Raw genomic sequence first — 18,388 nt, forward strand, 5'->3', positions numbered from 1 at the left:
AATGTGTCTACCAAAGCACACAGTATTAAGGCCATGTGTATAATATAAAAATAGTTAAGTTTATTCAATGTCCTAGATATTTGGGTCAGAAGCATGTATTAGTCTTAACTGGTGCTACAGCAGAGAAAGCTTTCTTGGCCTTCATGACTTGCCTCAGAGCTTCACTCTACCAGCACAGAACCTCTCAAAGCCTGTTCTAGACCAATGTGCTCAGAGAGAAAAACAGCTAACAAACACAGAAAGGATGAACAAAAACTAGCTGTGGTCCAACACCCCTAGATTCTCAGAGGTTATATGTTATTTATAGCCAACAATGGCTTGGTTTGTTCTGGGTAGGAGATGGAGAGAATGAATCAATGGATGAATGAATGAATGCACATGCAACAGTCTTAGTCCTTGCCCACTTTCTTCTCTTTACCCTATGGCAGCTTTGTCACATATCCCTCAACTTCAATTCAATTAACACCGTTATCCGGGGAATGAAAGATTGGCGGGGAGAGGAAATATGGAAGAAACGTCCTTGGCAGAACCCCAAAGTTCAGAGATGAGGCCTCCTTAGATGAGGAAGATGATGCCCTCAGAAACCATGACCTGGTTGTCATCCTGCATCTTGCTCAGCGCAGCCTGGATCTCTGCTGAAGAGAAAGGCTCTTCTTTGTCCCGGTTGATGGATTCTGTGAGGCGATTCATGCCCACCGACTGTGCATGAGCTTCCCGGAACACATCTAAGAGGGCCACCTTGAATTCCTTCAACCTGCCCAAGTCAGGAAAAGATGGGTGAAGAGTAAACAAGCCCAAATGCTCTTAAGTGTTAACACAGTACAGGTATCCCCCAATACTCCCTCTATTATAGAGCTGCCTGAGCATTTTTAAGTATATATCCTCCGACCACAGGAGTCCATTTCTAGAAATTAACCTTACAACTACACTTCCATGAGTACACAGTGATATATAAATATAAGAATGTTTTACTGTCAACAGCAGCTTTACAGAACTGCTTTACATAAGTGTCCATCATTATGTCCAAATGCAAATAAATTCATATATCCACACTATAGTCATTAAAAAAGAAAATCTAGGGGCGCCTGGATGGCTCAGTCAGTCAAGTGTTCAACTCTTGGTTTTGGCTCAGGTCATGATCTCACAACAGGGTTTGTGGATTCAAACCCATGTTGGGCTCCGCACTTTCAGCTTGGGATTCTCTGTCTCTCCCTCTCTCTGCCCCTCCTCGCACATGCATACATGTGCTCTCTCTCAAAATAATAAATAAACTTAAGAAAAAAAAAAGAAAAAGAAAATCTATATAAGCTCCTGAGAACGTGTTTTAAAATACAGTTCAAGGGCACCTGGCTGGCTCAGTCGGAAGAGTGTGCAACTCTTGACTTTGGGGTCACGGGTTTCAGTCCCACATGGGGTGTAGAGATTACTTACTTAAAAAAAAAAAAAAAAAAAAAAAAAAAAAAAATATATATATATATATATATGTATATTTCAATGGTTGTCTTTGGGAGATGAAACTGCAATTGATTTTAATGTTTTTTCCTAAATACCTTTCAATGTTTTCATATTGTCTTCAGTCAATATATTGTTGTGTGCTTAAGTTATTAAAAGAAAAAAAGCAAACCATAATCATAGATTTTCTTTGGTGTCCAGTAAACATAAAAATAGATATATAAAACTGTTTCTGAACCTCTAGTGGTAACAATTCCTCATCCCAAAGCAAATAACGACAATTCAATAAAGAAAAATGTGTGTCTGTATTCTATTGAAAAGAACCCAAGGTTATAGTAAGACAAAAATTTTGTTCTTGCTTCAAGACTCTCCTCCTTCCTGACCTCCCAAGGACACTATATTTAAAATTCTCATAGAGCACCGTTTATAAAGCAAATGATAAAATGTAAACAACAGGGGATTCTGGGCAAAAGGTATAAAGGAGTTCTTTACACTATTTCTGCAACTTTTTTAAAGTTTGGAATTATAATTAGAATATAAAATGTTCTAAAAATCATTGGGCCTACAATTCTGAGCTCTGCTGATAACCAGCTTGTTTCACACCCTCTCCCCAGAAAAGAAGTCCTTGCCTCAAGGACATGTGGCATTCACTTTCCTACTCACCTGGATTCACTCAATTCCACCTTCTGGGACTCCTTAGTCTCCTGTGAGTCTGCAGTCTTTGGAGTATGCACTTTAGAGGATAAATGGTTGCAAATAACAGGAAGACAACAGATGAAGCCATTTCCACAGACATTAGACAAGTAATCCCCACTCGCCACACCTCACTAAGTCTGCCAAATACTCATTTCCTAAGGTTCTTAAGGGGCCAGCCAGGGTAAAGGGGTCAGACATCTCATACATTGTCTGGGATACTTAAGCCAAGCTTGGCAAAAAGCACAGCTCAAAGAAGCAAACTACTGAGCAAACTGGGCCCAGTTTCCAATGTTTTGACTGGATTTCCCTACGTTCTCTTAGGACAAACCTCTTGGACACAAGGCCCTGAGCAGGAAACCAAATGGGAACCCACCAGATAATGCAGTACACAGAGCAACTAAAGTCAGCAAAGGAACCACCTCTTAATAGGGGACACTCACTCACCTTGAGGCATTTCCTCCTCTGTGTCACTGAAGTCATAGGGGTCATAGCCCCCATCCTTGGCATCGGAGTGACGAGTTTTCCTCCTAAAATACCCATAGCAATTAAGAGAAAGGCTTTGGGGAAATCCATCCTGTGCCTCCGACCAGAGAAAAAGAACTAGAACTACCTACAATCAAAGTGAAACACTAGGCCCAGGCCTGTACAAACTGCTACTTTTTCTTAAGAGATCAAAAGCCTCCGAACTGGAACACAAACAGGCCCTGCTTCCCAATGCTCTTCTCTCTTACACGCCCTTATAAATTCAACCACAGGCATGAGAGGAAAAAGTAATCGTGAGGAAAGGATTTTGAAAGACATGCTCAAAAACCCAAGTGAGTTAGTGTTCCTGGTACTTAGCTTTAGCAGGAAAGAGGTCAAAAGCACCGTACCAAAGACAACAGAGGGGCCTGCTCACTCTCTGCCTAGGTTATCTCTGGCTTCCAACCCTGCAGATCTAGGCACCCTTTCCCTAAAACCTTGATGTCAACCAGCAGTACATGATCCACCTCCACCCCTCTCCCCAGCCCTAACTGCAGTCTTTATCTCATTTCTCTTTGCTCCGCCTTACCTCTTCCTCTTCTGCTCTTGGTCCTCCTGGCTTTTCTCCTCTTCATCATCTGTCTCTGATTCATCCTCATTTCGCTTCTTACGTTTCTTCTCCTTCTCTAAAACCTAAGACCAAGCCAAGCACAGGTGGGTGGGAAGGGTCACTGATTCTGGGAAACTGAATAAAAAACTCTGAATAAGAGTCCCTTCTACACTATCAGCAGGAAAAACTTCCATGTCTAAGGACTAAGCCTCTTTTGCCCCTGAGTCCCAGGACCAGGGGCACAGGAATAGGCTGTTACCTATCTTTAAATGCTGAGAAGTATGTTCAATGCCTTTCACATAGGAGGTACTTAATGAGTGTTTACAGTACAAAGAAATAAATGAAAAAAAAAAAGGCTGGCCAATAATAGTTAAGTGGAAAACAATTCATTTCTTTACAGATCAGGTGTTTAATTTAAATTTAAGACAACTCCCACCCTAGCAAAAAGAGTAAACCAGGAAAAGCTTATGGACCCACGATTAAAGCCCAGAGTGCTATAATTCACTAAAGTGGAAAGGAGGTGGGCAACGAGGAAAAGGAAGTCAGGCAAGGCTTCAAGTCTTGGTGTCTAAAATGACATAAACAAAATGTCACAAGCAGAAATTGAGAGACGGAATAAGAGGCAAGTTTGATAGTTCAACTTTTTTTTTTTTTAAGAGCTATGAGGAGGCTCCATGTCTCTCCGTATCTATTTACTGTATCCCAACCATCTAGAAGTGCCTGGCCCCTAGAAGGCACCCAGTCAGTTTTATATTTCAATTGAAATGTATTTGAATTCCCAGTATTACACTGTCAACTTTTTGAGTGCCAGCACTGTACTGAGTTTGGATATCTTTTGCAGCACCAACCAGTGACTTATATGTAATAGTGTAACTACTACATTTCTTTTTCTTTAACTTTTTCTGAACAGAAAACTTAGGCCATGGAGTTTTCTAGTACATGCCGGCAGTGTGCTGGCTCTTTGGGCATAACCTGTATGACACACTGTATTATCCCACTGGGCTGATATCCTTGTGGGGTGGGACACCCATTGAAGCCTGTCATCTGAAAGGTCACTGAAAGCCTGTGGTGTTCCTACATGAAGGTAAGAAACCATCCTGAAGTTTGGGAGAAAGCCTTCCAGGAAATTACGCAAGAGAGAAGGATTATGGTTTCCTTTCAGGAGCCAAATCTGCATTGAATGTCTGAATATGTATTGAATGTATGTAACTTATGCTATAAACATGTAAGATATTCCTTTTTTTAAGTTTGCTTATTTGTTTGTTTATTTAATATAATTTATTGTCAATTTGGCTAACATACAGTGTATACAGTGTGCTCTTGGTTTTGGGGGTAGATTCCTGTGATTCATGCTTACATACAATACCCAGTGCTCATCCCAAGTGCCCTCCTCAATGCCCATCACCCATTTTCCCCTCTCCCCTGTGCACCACCTCCCCCCCTCCCCCATCAACTCTCAGTTTCTTCTCTGTATTTAAGAGTCTCTTCTGGTTTGCCTCCCTCCTTCTCTGTTTGTAACTATTTTCCCCCTTCTCTTCCCCCAAGGTCTTCTGTTAAGTTTCTCAAGTTCCACCTAAGAGCGTGAAGGTTCAACTTCTGATGCGAGTTTTTGAGATACCAATGGGATACTTCAAGAAACTGGCAAGGGAAAAGGTATAAAGGGAAGAGGAAGATCATCAAAGTCAATCCTTTGGAAACATCTACTTTTTTAAGAGATAAAGGAAGTATGAGTAGGCAGAGAAGCAATCTCTTGATGGTGTAGCACATCAATTAAATCATCATCTCTGGGGCCTCTAGAGGCTCTGGCATCAGTATTTTAAAGCTTTCCAGTTGGTTCTCACATTCAGTTAAATGTTGCTTTCCATTGGTGACCTAAATGCAGGTGTCAGCCATGGAGAGCTGGGCAGCCTAAGTACCAACATTTACCCAGAAGAAGTTCTCAAGCATCTGAACCCTCACCTTCTTGAAGTAAGCATACTGGACCAACTCTACAGCTTCCTCTGCATCCTGCAGGTCCACAGTCTTGCTCATGCGGGCCTTGGCATGGGCTGTGGCCAAGCGAATCAGAGTTTCCAGGGTCCGGGCTGTAACTGGTGATGTCTGGGGAAGAAAACAAGGGAGGATTATTTGTCTAGAATTCCTTAGGCATGCCTGTCATTCCCACTGCACAGAAAAGGATGAATATACTACCAGGATGACTCTAGGAAGTACAAGCAAGGATTCAGAGCTCTGTATTCTACATAAACACCTTATAAAATTCGGAAAGATAAAAATAACCAAGGAGATACGAGTGTTGAAGGAGAAAAGAGTAGGTGAACAGGGAAGAAAAAAATGAGACATCTTATAGACGGAAAGAGAAAAGGCTAAAGAGACTACAATAATGAAAGAAGAATGATAATCCTTCACTTCCAGCCTGCGATGCTGTAAGAGCTTTGCTTTTTGTATCAACTGCATCATTTAATATTCTCAATAACTTCTCCAAGTTTTATAGATGAGGAAAATGGAACTCAGGGCTTTAGGTAACTTGTGCAAGGTCACACTAAGGCAGGGGAGGAAATTTTTTTTTTTAATGTTTATTTATTTTTGAGACAGACAGAATACAAGCAGGGGAAGGGCAGAGAGAAGGGAGACACAGAATCTGAAGCAGACTCCAGGCTCCAAGGTGTCAACATAGAGCCTGATGTGGGGCTCAAACTCACAAACCATGAGATCAGGAGATCTGAGCCAAAGTTGGATACTTAACCAACTGAGCCTCCCAGGCACCCCTGAGGACAAATTTTTAACGTAGGGTAAATTCAAGTCCAGAGGAGGAGCATTCTGGCACGCTCCCATCAAGTGGTTCTCATGGGCGTGGGTGCACACCAAACTGGCGTGCTTCTTTTTTAAATACTACTGGCTAAATGGTATCCCTGGACTAATGAGTCAGAATGTCTGTGTTTAGGACTGGTCATGTATACTTTTTCAGTTTCAGGGGATTCTGATGTGCCAGTTAAGCATCCCTGACATTACCTAGACTTCTCATTTTTTTTTTTTTAATGTTTATTTTTTTATTTTTGAGAGAAAGGGAGACAGTGCAAGCAGGGAAGGGGCAGAGAAAGAGGGAGACACAGAATCCAAAGCAGGCTCCAGGCTCCAAGGTGTCAGCACGGAGCTCGATGCGGGGCTCGTACCCACAAGCCGTGAGATTGTGACCTGAGCCAAAGTCGGATGCTTAACCAACTGAGCCACCCAGGCACTCCTGGCCTTCTCATTTTTTGGATAAAAAAAAACCCAAAAAACAAAAAACTCACAACCTGAGAGTGAATGGATTTGTGAAAGGCCAAAAAATTGGCTGAAGACTTGGGATCAGAACATAGAGCTAGTTCTCTATGTCGCACGCCCACATTTCCCACTGTATGATCCTTCAGTGATGGAGCTGGTCACGTCTACTTCTAAGCATCCCAAATTATCATTTATACCCCATCCCACGTTCAAAAACAAATATATTCACTTTTAAATAAATTCACCAAATCTTTTAATGGTTTAGAAGCCGTTAAACCAGAGTTTGGAGGTTACACATTCCATTAAAAGCTCTAATTCTTGAATAACCTAAAAAGTGAGTGAAATCCTAGTCCGCATTAGCAGAACTACAGAATCCAAATCGAGAGATTTACCAGACCTACTAAGACCACAACTAAAATAGCATATTACACTCAGTGAGAGGGCTTCTGACACACTGGAACACGTTCACATGATGAGAGAAACAATTAAAAAGAAAAGGGGGTGCTTAATCTGAAGAAGACAAGTCATACACAATCACTAGAAAACAAAATTAAGACCCACAGGTCTACATCATGGGGAAGCAGGTTCAAGCCCAATAAATAGAAGAATATTCTAAGAATGATGTACCAGGCATGCAGCCACTGGAGGTGTCAAGGAAGTCTTAGCAGAAATTCCAGACGATGGAATGCCTGTCTATGTGCGAGGCTGGAATAAGTAATTTGGAATCGTGTCTAAACCCAAAAGTCTATACCACATAATAATGGTCTTGGACTTGGGTCTTTCTGCTTTGAAATCCTTACAATGCCCCATGAAATTCAGATAAATTCACAGGTAGACTTCTAGAAATAGCTTTGGATAATCACCATGGTTGTCCAATTAATCATCTGCCAAAGTCCTGCTCAAATATCACAGCCTCTTTCCTCACACTCATTCCTTTCTACAAAGTCTAAAGGAAAAACTAATAGCTTCTTCATCTATACTCCAATCATCTTTCACATTCATTCCCTTTTAGGTACCACACTGTGGCATATACCTATATATATGCACATATGATCTTTCCATCTACCTTCCTGCCTCCCCATCCCAGATCTGAGCTCTTTGAGGATAGCTCTTCCTATCTTAACCCTATATGTAAGAACAAACACCAGTTCAGTTCCCAAAAGTTGCTCCTTATGTTTGCTGAATGAATTGTAGCTTCTGGAGGCCAATGTCATCTGAACCAATGAGATACAGGCATCTCTGGCATTCTCACTTCATTTTCCCTTGTAAAAGGAAATGATAAGAATTGTATAACAGGAAGCCCTTCAGACCAGAAAGAAAAAGATAAGGAGTCACTAAGTTAAAATGTTTTCAGACCTCCCAGATAACTGGGACTCCCCAGCCTTCTACTTAAGGAATTCCCAGCTCCATCTTCCCTGTGGGGACTCACCCTGGCAGTGTCTGAGCTCATGCTGTCTTGACTGCGCAGGCGTGAATACTCTTCTGCAATGTAGGCGGCTGACTCCTGAGTTAGGACGGGCTTGATGATTTTGGCCACATGGATGTACTTCCTCATGAAAGCTGCACTCACCATCTTCTCCCTGGACACACACACAGTGAATTCTACGTCTTTGCCACACCTTGGCAACTGGCTGGGATAGGGACTTGGCCTCTCCTCAGAGAAGTCAAGGACAAGTAGTAGAGATGCAATCTAGAATACGTTATCATAAATCCCATTTATATAGAATGTGTACAAGACCCTTTCATATATCTTTCCTGAATTGTGTGGCTACTACTTACTTAGGTATTATTTGTAAGGTAAATAGTACAGGTGAAGTTTAGGTATTATTTGTCCTAGGTAAAAACTATGGCTCAGAGTAGCTTAAATGGACTCAAATTCAGTTTTCTGACTCCGAATTCCATGTTCTTAAATGAACAGGCTTGAAAACTATACGCATCCTACCGTACCACGGCCCAAAGCAGAGGTATAAGATCTCGCATTTCATGTGTTGAGCACTTGATCCCTAGTCTCCTTTATCCAAATCCACCTGCACAGCACCCAGTGCTTGCTATCTACTGCCCCTTCAACATAAATTTGTCACAAATAGCTACATGATTTGTATAGTACTTCATATATGAGGATGACGTGAAACACCCACCATTCATTGGGCATGTGGTCAAAGTCTTCCATTTTAAGAAAACATCAGAACTAAGCCTAATCACCACAAACATAAAGCAACTAGCCAGAAAAATGGGTATATGTGTGGGATCCAGAAAACAGGCCCACAGCATTATAGTCCAAGCATGATCCTGCCTGGGCAGCACATAAAAACGTGTTAATATGACATAAATCTCAGGTTCCCTCAAGGGAGAAACATGAAGACCGCTCACTTTTTCTTCTTGGTCCCATGCAGAAGGTTGTCATGCTTCTCATAAATCTGGGTGTCCTGCTGGTCCTCCTGGTTAAGATTGGGATCATCTGTGGCCAGGATATCCACGGCACTACCCAAAGGCATAGCTAGAAAACCCAAGTTGGGGGAGAAGAGAGTAAGAAATTGCTTCTTCTGAAGATAGAGAAGACTAACAAAGCAAAGATAGACAGAGACATGCGGAGCCCACAAATAAGAAAGGTGGGACCACCTGGCTCACACATGCTCAAGTGTTCCCAGACAAAACTGACAAAAGACACACCTCAGGGTAACTTCCAGTGAACAAGAAGGGAGTGGCCAGGCAGACAAGGGTTCAACATCAACTCAGAAACAGAAACACCTCCCACCATCTGGCCCAGGCCTGAGATAACAGCGTCAGTTTAGGTTCCCTTCCATTAGTCCATCTTACTCTTCTCATGACCTCACCATCGCCATCCTGCTCCCCGGGCGCCCTGTAACGGTGCATCCTAAGGACATGGTCTGAGATCTCTCGATCCTGCTCAGGATCCATCTGATCCAGCATGATGAAGAGTAAGTCAAATCGGGACAGCAGTGAGTCCTGCAGCCCAATGTTCTCCATAGGGGTCTTGTACTGATCATACTACAGAACATAAGGAAAAAGGAAAGTGGAGGCGACATCAATGGGAAGAAAGCACAAGGAGACTAATTAAAATTATTAATGATTCTGTTACTAGGTATTTATCATACAGATAGATTTCCAAACGTGTAACAAAATACACAGAAAGGGATATTCATTGCAATTTTATTTCATAATAGCAAGAGGAAAAAGGGAAAACGCCAAATGCCCATCAAAAGGACACTAGTTAAACAAATTACTATAAATCCATACAATGAAGTATAATAAGATAGCTACTAAAAAGAAAGAAAGAAAAAATAAAGGCCAAATTCAGCAAACGCCAAGATGGATAAATATAAAAGATTACACATTAGCACATCATCATCATAGTAAAAAACAAAGATAAACAGACTAATTTGTTAACAAGGAGATCATGTAGCTGTTGGTACATGCTTAAGTTGTTTCCTGAAACCCTCAAGAGCTGTTAGTGATTATCTCCTGGGAAAGGGATAGGAGAGAAAAGGCTTTTAATGTCCATATCGTACTCTCTGTTCTGTTTATATATCCTATCATCTGCATGTAGTACTTTGGTTGTAATGCCAATTCAAGCTACTGGGCTGTGAGACTGCAGGTCACTTTTGTTTTCTTGTCTGTATTTCTAAAGTTATTGTTAAAAGTAACTTTCCAGGGTATTCTGATGTGTATGAAAAGGTGAAGAACCACTGCCCTATATCAAAGACAGCAGCAAAGCGATGGATGAGCTTCCTTTAGTTTTTGGCCTATTATTTCCCTGGGGCATTGAGAATAAACTTCATGACCCAGTTACTCAGCAAAACCAAACCAAGGTGAGGACAACAGTAAAGTGCCTAATTCCACTCACCCTGCCATAGACGGGGTTGGCAGCTGCCAAAACACTACAGCGGGCATTCAGCCGAGCATGGATGCCAGCTTTGGCGATGGTGACTCGACCCTGCTCCATCACTTCGTGGATGGCCGTGCGGTCCATGTCGGACATCTTGTCAAATTCATCGATACAAACCACACCTCGATCAGCAAGGACCATGGCTCCCGCTTCCAGACGGCGTTCCCCTGGGAAATGAGGAGGTAAAGATATGTGCTACTATCCAGGTTGGAGGGGATGAGGGGAGAGACTTCAATCTTCTTCCTAAGCACTCACTGTCACTCATGAGAACACAGTGAAGAGCTGTTAAGTTCCTAGAGTCTTAGAGAAAAACCATGGTGGGTCAACCTTTTAAGGTCCAATCTGTATGATCCCTCAGCAGCCAGCCTCCAACAAACTTTACTCATGGATTCTCTCTTTATCTTCATCCTCATGTGATTCCCCAACTAGAGCTCTGCTCTCTTTTCACTAGTCTTCAAATCCCTTCCTCTAATTTATAAAATAGCACAATCTTCATTTTTATCTCCCAATTTGCAAAGCCTTCTCCTTCAAAAACTGAAGACATTCTTGTCAATAGAGGGTCACCCAAAGACGTAAATAATTCAGCCACTGTTACCAGAGGCTACTAAGTCCTCTACGATCGGGCTCAAACTAACCTTTCAAGTGTATCTTCTCAACATAGGCCAGTGCCGAGAGCAAACTCAAAGAATCTATGCTTGATCTCACTGCTGGACCTTTGCCAAAGACCTTTATACCCTTACCAGTTTCCTGGTCTGTGGTGACAGCGGCTGTCAGACCCACTCCAGAGGAACCCCGGCCAGTGGTGGGGATAGCCCGGGGCGCAGTACACAGCACATAGCGTAGAAGCTGAGACTTGGCAACCGATGGGTCCCCTGTAATTTGGGGGGAGGAGGGTAGTGGTGACTTGCTAGGAAACTCCTCCCACTGCCCAGCAAGCTCTGCCAAGAGCATAACAGAAATTTATAGTAATTGGTTGTTAATAGTATCCCTTTCACTTTCCCTTCACCATTCATGGAAGAATATATTTTAGATATTATACATCAGGAACCCCAAAAATGAGAATAATATTAAGAAAAGACTTTTGCCCTTTGATAGAACCAAAATACACTACGTAGAAAATACATAATCTTACAGACTATAGATTCCCACAACCACACTCCACAAGAGAAGACCGAGAGTCTAAAGCAAATCCCCAATGCCATACCGATTAGGAGAATATTGATGTCCCCACGGATGTGGCTGCCATTTTCTAGGTCTCGTTCCACCCCTCCCAAGAGCAAGCAGAGAATGGCTTTCTTAACATAGTCATGCCCATGGATGCTAGGGGCCAATGACCTGGCCAGCTGGTCAAAGATATCCTATAGAGGAATAACCAAAGGTGTGAAAAGCCTGGTGAGGTTCAGTGGGGTTTTGCTGAGCTCCACTTTATGCTTTAATCTATAAAAATACTTGAAGAAACCTGCAAATATAGACACTGTTTCTAACTGTAAGATTTTAAGACAAATCATACTGATCAGACCATTATCAGAACAGATACAGAGAAAGCCTGGATTCCAAAACTTGCTTAGGGGTTTAATATTTAAGAAAAAAAGCATTTCCAGGTTCCCAACATGTTAGGTTTAATAAGAATGTGTATTGTGCTTCCAGTGACCTTTATCACACAGGCATACACAGATGATCCTTGAGCAATGCAGAGGTTAGCGGTGCCAACCCCCTTACGCAGTGGAAAATCACGCATAACTTTTGATTCCAAAACCTTTACTAATACCCTACTCTTGGGGTAAAGCCTTACCAAGAACATAAAATGAGTCAATGAATACATTTTTGTATATGATATGTATTCTATGCTCTATTTAGCTAGAGAAAGGAAAAAGCCATTAAGAAAATCTAAAGGAAGAGCAATACATTTACAGTACTTGTATTTATCGGAAAACACCCACAAGTAAGTAAACCCACATAGTTCAAACTTGTGTTGTTCAAGGGTCAACTACATTTTCTTCAATTCTAATGTACTCATTGGTACATTGATATTCTTTAATTCTAGTATTTGTATTAGGTTCACTCAGCAGCCCAGCAGGTAACACAACAGAAATATTAAACAGCAAAAACACCTGTTTACCTGCTGACTGGGTCAAAACTAAAAACTAACACCACATACTTCAAAGGAAAACCTTCCTCCTGATCCAGTACAAAGATGAAAGGTGGCCCATGGCCAAACACAACCCTAACAAATCCATCCCCACCCTCAGATCCCTAAAGGATGCTCAGACCTTGGAACGAGTTTTACTGAACTTCTTGATCTTGGCTATATCCTCAGCAGAGAATGAAGGCTGAACATCCTTGCTCATTTGCTTCACGTTACAGGCAATCAGGATAGTCCTGGGACAAAGAGAGTAAGAGGGAGCCTGCTGTTTTCAATTCTTAACATCAGAGTCAACAGCATGTTGAAAAAAAAATAAAGGAAAAAAGAGAAAAAGACAAGTTGTTCTGAATTCAACAATCGAGTCTCTCTTAGTCTGTGACACAAATATGCCAATGATTCTTCACCTCAGGAATTTATTCTTTGCTGCCCCACAGAGCTTCAGACAGAAGTGTGGATGAGAAGGAGGTGGGAATATGTGAGAAACTCTCCCAGGTAAGCCATGAGGCTGGAACCATGTTCCCAATAACTCCCACTTTTAGCATAAGATAGTATTATCAATTTTATTTGATGGAGAGGAGGCATCCCATCTCCCAGGCAGGTAGGCTGCTCTACCTGTCTGACGTGACACTCCAGAATATGGCAAACTGGTTCAAGAATACTACAAGAAATGTAAGCTGCCAGCAGTCAAATATCTCACAACTGCCCCTTTACCTGAAGGTCCCTGAAGTATAGCCTCCCTTCTTTCCAGGAAGGCAACGGTAGGTCCCTACCACCTGGACTCGATCACCAGGCTTCACTTTATCTACCAAGTCATCATCCAGAATGACATCCACAGAACGGGGGAGTTGGCCAGCGGGGGCCTTCTCCGGCATCTCCTGGATGGTGATGGTCTGGTGGTCCTTGTAGACAGAAAGGCCATATTCTGTCTCAAGGGGATTGTTTTCCTCATCCTGAAAAAGACACACAGAAAAGCATTATCTCATCCTGGTCTTAAAAATGCGATACTCATTTTTTATAGGAAACAAATACAATTTGAAAATGACCAGAGATTTTAGTATTTAGGAACAAAACAAGCCAAATGTCTTCTCTAGCTTTTTCTATTCCCATCTGTTCTAGTAACAAATCATTTAATGGGAGGGACAACTACAGTCTGAAGGAATCATGGCTATATTAACATCTAAATTAAGATTCTTATTTCCCCTTTACTATGATGCAATATTTCCACTCCTAGGTCATACCTGACAGAAACATTTGCCCAAAGCCACATACTACAATGTTCACAGCAGTATTATTCTTAATAGCCCCAAATTAGAAAATATCCAAATGCCATCAACAGAATCGTTAAATAAATGTGGCATATCCACACAAATGAACACTATACAGCAATGAAAATGTATAAAATACACCTATTTACAACATGGATGAATCTCATAAATATCTATTGAACAAAGGCAGCCCAACATGGGAGTATTCAGATAAAATATAAAAACAGGCAAGCTAACTATCAGGATAGGGTTAAGCCTTGGGGAGTGTGGGCCTTTAAAAACTTCTGAATGTTAGGAAGGCTCAATTTCCTGGTCTGGATGCTGATTTTACAGGTATATTCAGTTTGTGAAATTTCACTGAGCTGCAAACTCCTATAAGCTTTCCTGTATGTATATTAAACTTCAGTGAAAATATTTTAAACTTTGATTTCTTGCCATTTGAGTTTTCTAAACACACAACGGCTGTTACTTACTAAGTGCTTACTATGTACAAGGCATTGTGCTATCATCTCATGAGATTATCTCATATAAGCATCACAACAATTCCGTTTAGCAGGTATTTTTCACATTTAACAAATAAGGAAACTGAGGCTGAAGAGTTCCCCAAAGTCACACAGGAAATTGCAGGGCCCGGACTTGAGGCAAGTATAACTCCAAAGCCATGTTCTTAAGTACCACATTAGATGACCTCCAGGAGTCCAAAGTATTTCAGGTCTTGAGCAAAGAAGCCTGGCCCCAGTAATCAACAGAAGACTACTCCCTCAGTAGTTACTGAAGACATTCTAGAAGGAGGGCTCTTAATGAAGAAGAGAGCAGGGTGACTTAGAAAACCCAACTGGCCTGAAAGTAAAAAGACATGTATTCTAGTCTAGGGTCATCACTAACTGAGACCATATGCAAGTCACTTAACCTCTCCAAACCTCAGCATTTCATCTAGAGGCAGACTAAAGGATTCTAAAGTATGCTTCAGTTACAATTCTAAGATATTCATTCTTGTTTTATTTTAAGATTCCTGCACTAGCTGAGTTGAAAACAAGAACTGGGTCTCATTCATATCTGTGTCTGCCACAGAACTTAACAATTCTTTGGATGCAGTGGTTCTCACTTATTATTTGATAGCAGGGAAAGGTATTCCTTGATAGAATGAATTCAGACATCAAGTACCCAATATTAATCATCTTCTGTCTCAATAGAGGGTCTCACAACGTCCTCAATTCAGATCAATCTGACCACTAAGAATACAGCCATTTCCAATGCCATTCTTCTCCCAAACCCAAAGTAAAATATTTGCAAAGATTTCATAGCAGCAATATAGTGTAAGTATTCTCCCATATTACTTTAAGTAGATTATAAACTTGTATATAACTTTGCTAAAAGATCAATGTAGACTGATGGCTTTTTTCCACACTTTCATAATTTGCCAGATTTTCTAAAGTGAGTATTCATTTAAAAAAAAAAAAAAGAACTGAAGGCTTTCCATATTAAACTCTGGCTAGCAACCAATCTTTCCTTTAAGTTAATGCTTACTTTTCAGCTTATTTACTTCTAGAAGACTTCAAACATTACACAATTATTTGCATGAAAACAGACATCTTTGATTCCAACCTCCAAAGAAGGACAATTAATTCATTCCCCTCACCTTGGTAGGATATACAGAGCTGGACGGAAAAGCCACCAGGCTGGTGAGATCAGAATAGCGTCGCTCTATAGTCTTCTTGGTAGCAGGGCAGTAGTGGACACTGCGGACGACTTTGGGACGAACTAGAGAGCCTAGGAATAGAAACATGCATAGAAAGTCACACAACTAGACAGTGACAGAGGTGAAATCTGACCCAGGCAAGCCTGTCATGACTCCAAATACTGTACTCTTCTGACTAGTTGAAGCTACTTCATTAACACTTACCATTTAATCATCTTTATATTTACATGTAGAACATCAACATATCTGTATAAAATCTAAAGTATAACCGAGCCTGTCCAAGAAGTCATAGGAGTTAAGAATTAGAATGAAGAGATTGCCAAGATTCCCCTACTCTCAGCAGAATTCATCATTCTGGACCCCCTAATGGTGCACACTCACAGCTCCTTCCAGTTTCGCCCTGTAAGTTCAGTGCTATATGCTACCCAGCTCCTCTCAGCCTCTCCTGGTTTCCCAGCCCCCCCCCCAAGTCTATCCCACCTCCATTCCCTTAGTCCCCTATTTGAAGCCACTCACACTTAGTGACAATGCCCTCCACACAGACTACACAGCTGAGGAAGCAGGAAGTGAGAGTCCGGGGAGACACATGCTTAGAGCCAAAGCTGCCCTCCAATCCTATGTAGAACTCTTCATACTGCTTGGCATAGGTAGCATCAATGGAGGCCACAAAATCCTTTAAAGCCCGCTGGAAGGCAACCAGCTCCTCAAAGGCATTGCTCAGGAGGCTGCAGATGGTTAAGAGAAAGAATTATTAAGCAGAGAGAAAAATTAAAAAAAAACTGACCCTCAAAAACAAAAGTTGACATTCCTTGATGATCAAGCCAACAAGTGAAAATCTAGCTCCTCCTTTCTCCTGCCATCTTACAAGACTCAGTAAATTGTATCAGAACTGATGGCGAACTTTAGTTCAACTTCTCAACAATCCAGAAATAATACTCAGTTAAACATGGAAGGGGGAGCTCTCCAGAGGAAAATGCCTACCACCCACTTTGGGAAGAAGGAAAAAAACATAGGTGGTAAGGCAATGAGGGTCAAAAACATCTCATCCAGATCCTCTCCTCGGAAGCCTGTTCCAATACGGAGAAAAGAAAAGGGAGCCATTCTCACTCGGAGCCAGGATATCCTCTTGGAAACCCTTGCCACTTACCGGTTAGCCCTCTTCTCATTTTTCCTGCGCAGGTCATTCACATTGACAATCAACCGGTATTGGTTGTCACTGATCAGCTCCCGAACTTTGCTCTGATAAATTCCCTGGTCTTCCTACAAAACAGCCACCACATATCACAACAGCCATAAATTCAAATATAAGATGGTATTTAAACAGAGGCAGTTCTCACAGCAAGATAAAGGTCATTCTCTGCAGCACAGCTGACCCCCAATTTCTCCACATTTTCACTCACTACCTGAAATTCCAAATACACCTTACAAGGCCATTGCAGGAGTTATAATGATTTCCTCAAGCCCATGCTATTATTTCTACTGACAACTACAGCTTTTCTGTATGCAGTCATTTCTCAACTTTTAATGGGGAATTAAAACAAGCTCATAATAATAAGTCTACAAGGACGAGTAAAAATCTCGTCAAAACAAGATTAGCATATCAAAATGACTTTTCATTTAAGAATTACGTAGGGAATTAAAAGATTTTATTTCTCGGGGCGCCTGGGTGGCGCAGTCGGTTAAGCGTCCGACTTCAGCCAGGTCACGATCTCGCGGTCCGTGAGTTCGAGCCCCGCGTCAGGCTCTGGGCTGATGGCTCGGAGCCTGGAGCCTGTTTCCGATTCTGTGTCTCCCTCTCTCTCTGCCCCTCCCCCGTTCATGCTCTGTCTCTCTCTGTCCCAAAAATAAATAAAAAACGTTGAAAAAAAAAAATTTAAAAAAAAAAAAAAGATTTTATTTCTCGATCAGCTGTATGTAGAATAGGAAAGAGTTCTCTCATATCCAGACCTAAAGGATATGGGAGCCTTCGCTATTTGTTTACAGATACAGTATTATCAATCTTTCAAGATGCTTTACCAGTATTCTAAGGCTTCCAATCATGGATGGCATACAAAACCCCCTTTACCAGCATACCAAATACTTTTCCTCTGCATCTCCTGTGGCACAGAAAAAGAATGCGGCCAAATTAGGAAGAAATCTTTTCTGCCCCGTAGGAAGTCAGTGATTAGAATCTGCGCAACTACAACGTAGCGGGTCATTACCGTTCTAACGCACTCTTTCCCCCACACTCCCTCCAAATTCGGAAAGCAGGGAGTGATCTCCAAAAGGTCAAAGGAAGCTTTGCTATTTTGTGTGCACTTGAAAGAAACCCGTCGCCTTTCGCGAGACCCCGCTATCATTTGCACTTAGGAGAATTACAGGATCGCTCTGTCAAGGATGCACCTACAGGCGACAAGCTAACAACGGATTCCACCGGGAGAAACGTTACTAGATCGGGCATGGAAGGGTCCTGAGGGCGCCGGTACGGCCGCAACAGTCCGGAGGCCCAGCAGTCCTCTCGGGAGCTCCGGGGGCCCAGCCACCGCTCGGCGTGGAGCGGCATCTGCCATAGCCCAACTCGGCCCGTCAGCGTCCCCAGGGGCTCCAAGCAACAGAGACTCGCGACCCCGTGCCTTTCTCACCTCGTCATCCAAGAAGTCCAGGTAATCTCTCTGCGCTTCTCGCAGCTCCACGTCGTCCAGTACCACGGTCCCCGCCATGCTCCCCGCCTAGGAACTGCTACCTCCAAGCCCGCGCGAAGGGTCCCCAGCTGACCCCGCCCCGGCGCGAAAACTTCCGAACTTTTCCCGCCACCAAAGGCTACGTTGAGAAGGGGCGGGGCTTTTCTGGGGATATTCACATTCTGATTGGCTGATTCCTCTTACGCCAAAATAGTGAATGTCCAATCGAGAAC

At 42.2% G+C, this 18,388-nt stretch overlaps 1 protein-coding gene across 1 annotated transcript; it reads right to left on the reverse strand.

Moving 5' to 3' along the window:
* Nucleotides 1-38: 38 nt before the first annotated feature.
* Nucleotides 39-18,350, reverse strand: MCM3 (minichromosome maintenance complex component 3). Its single transcript, XM_060615722.2, has 17 exons — nucleotides 18,117-18,350; nucleotides 16,643-16,755; nucleotides 16,012-16,220; nucleotides 15,436-15,566; nucleotides 13,243-13,481; nucleotides 12,659-12,767; nucleotides 11,593-11,746; nucleotides 11,129-11,260; nucleotides 10,347-10,555; nucleotides 9,316-9,490; nucleotides 8,852-8,978; nucleotides 7,911-8,061; nucleotides 5,180-5,320; nucleotides 3,200-3,303; nucleotides 2,593-2,675; nucleotides 2,116-2,185; nucleotides 39-754 (listed from the first exon to the last, which is right to left on the reverse strand). Exons 1-17 carry the CDS (start codon nucleotides 18,192-18,194, stop codon nucleotides 556-558), a joined length of 2,424 nt encoding a protein of 807 aa, XP_060471705.1. The 5' UTR covers nucleotides 18,195-18,350; the 3' UTR covers nucleotides 39-555.
* Nucleotides 18,351-18,388: the final 38 nt, after the last annotated feature.

This window comes from Panthera onca, chromosome B2 (genome assembly GCF_046562875.1).
Source record: "Panthera onca isolate mPanOnc1 chromosome B2, mPanOnc1 haplotype 2, whole genome shotgun sequence".
NCBI classification, from domain to species: domain Eukaryota; kingdom Metazoa; phylum Chordata; class Mammalia; order Carnivora; family Felidae; genus Panthera; species Panthera onca.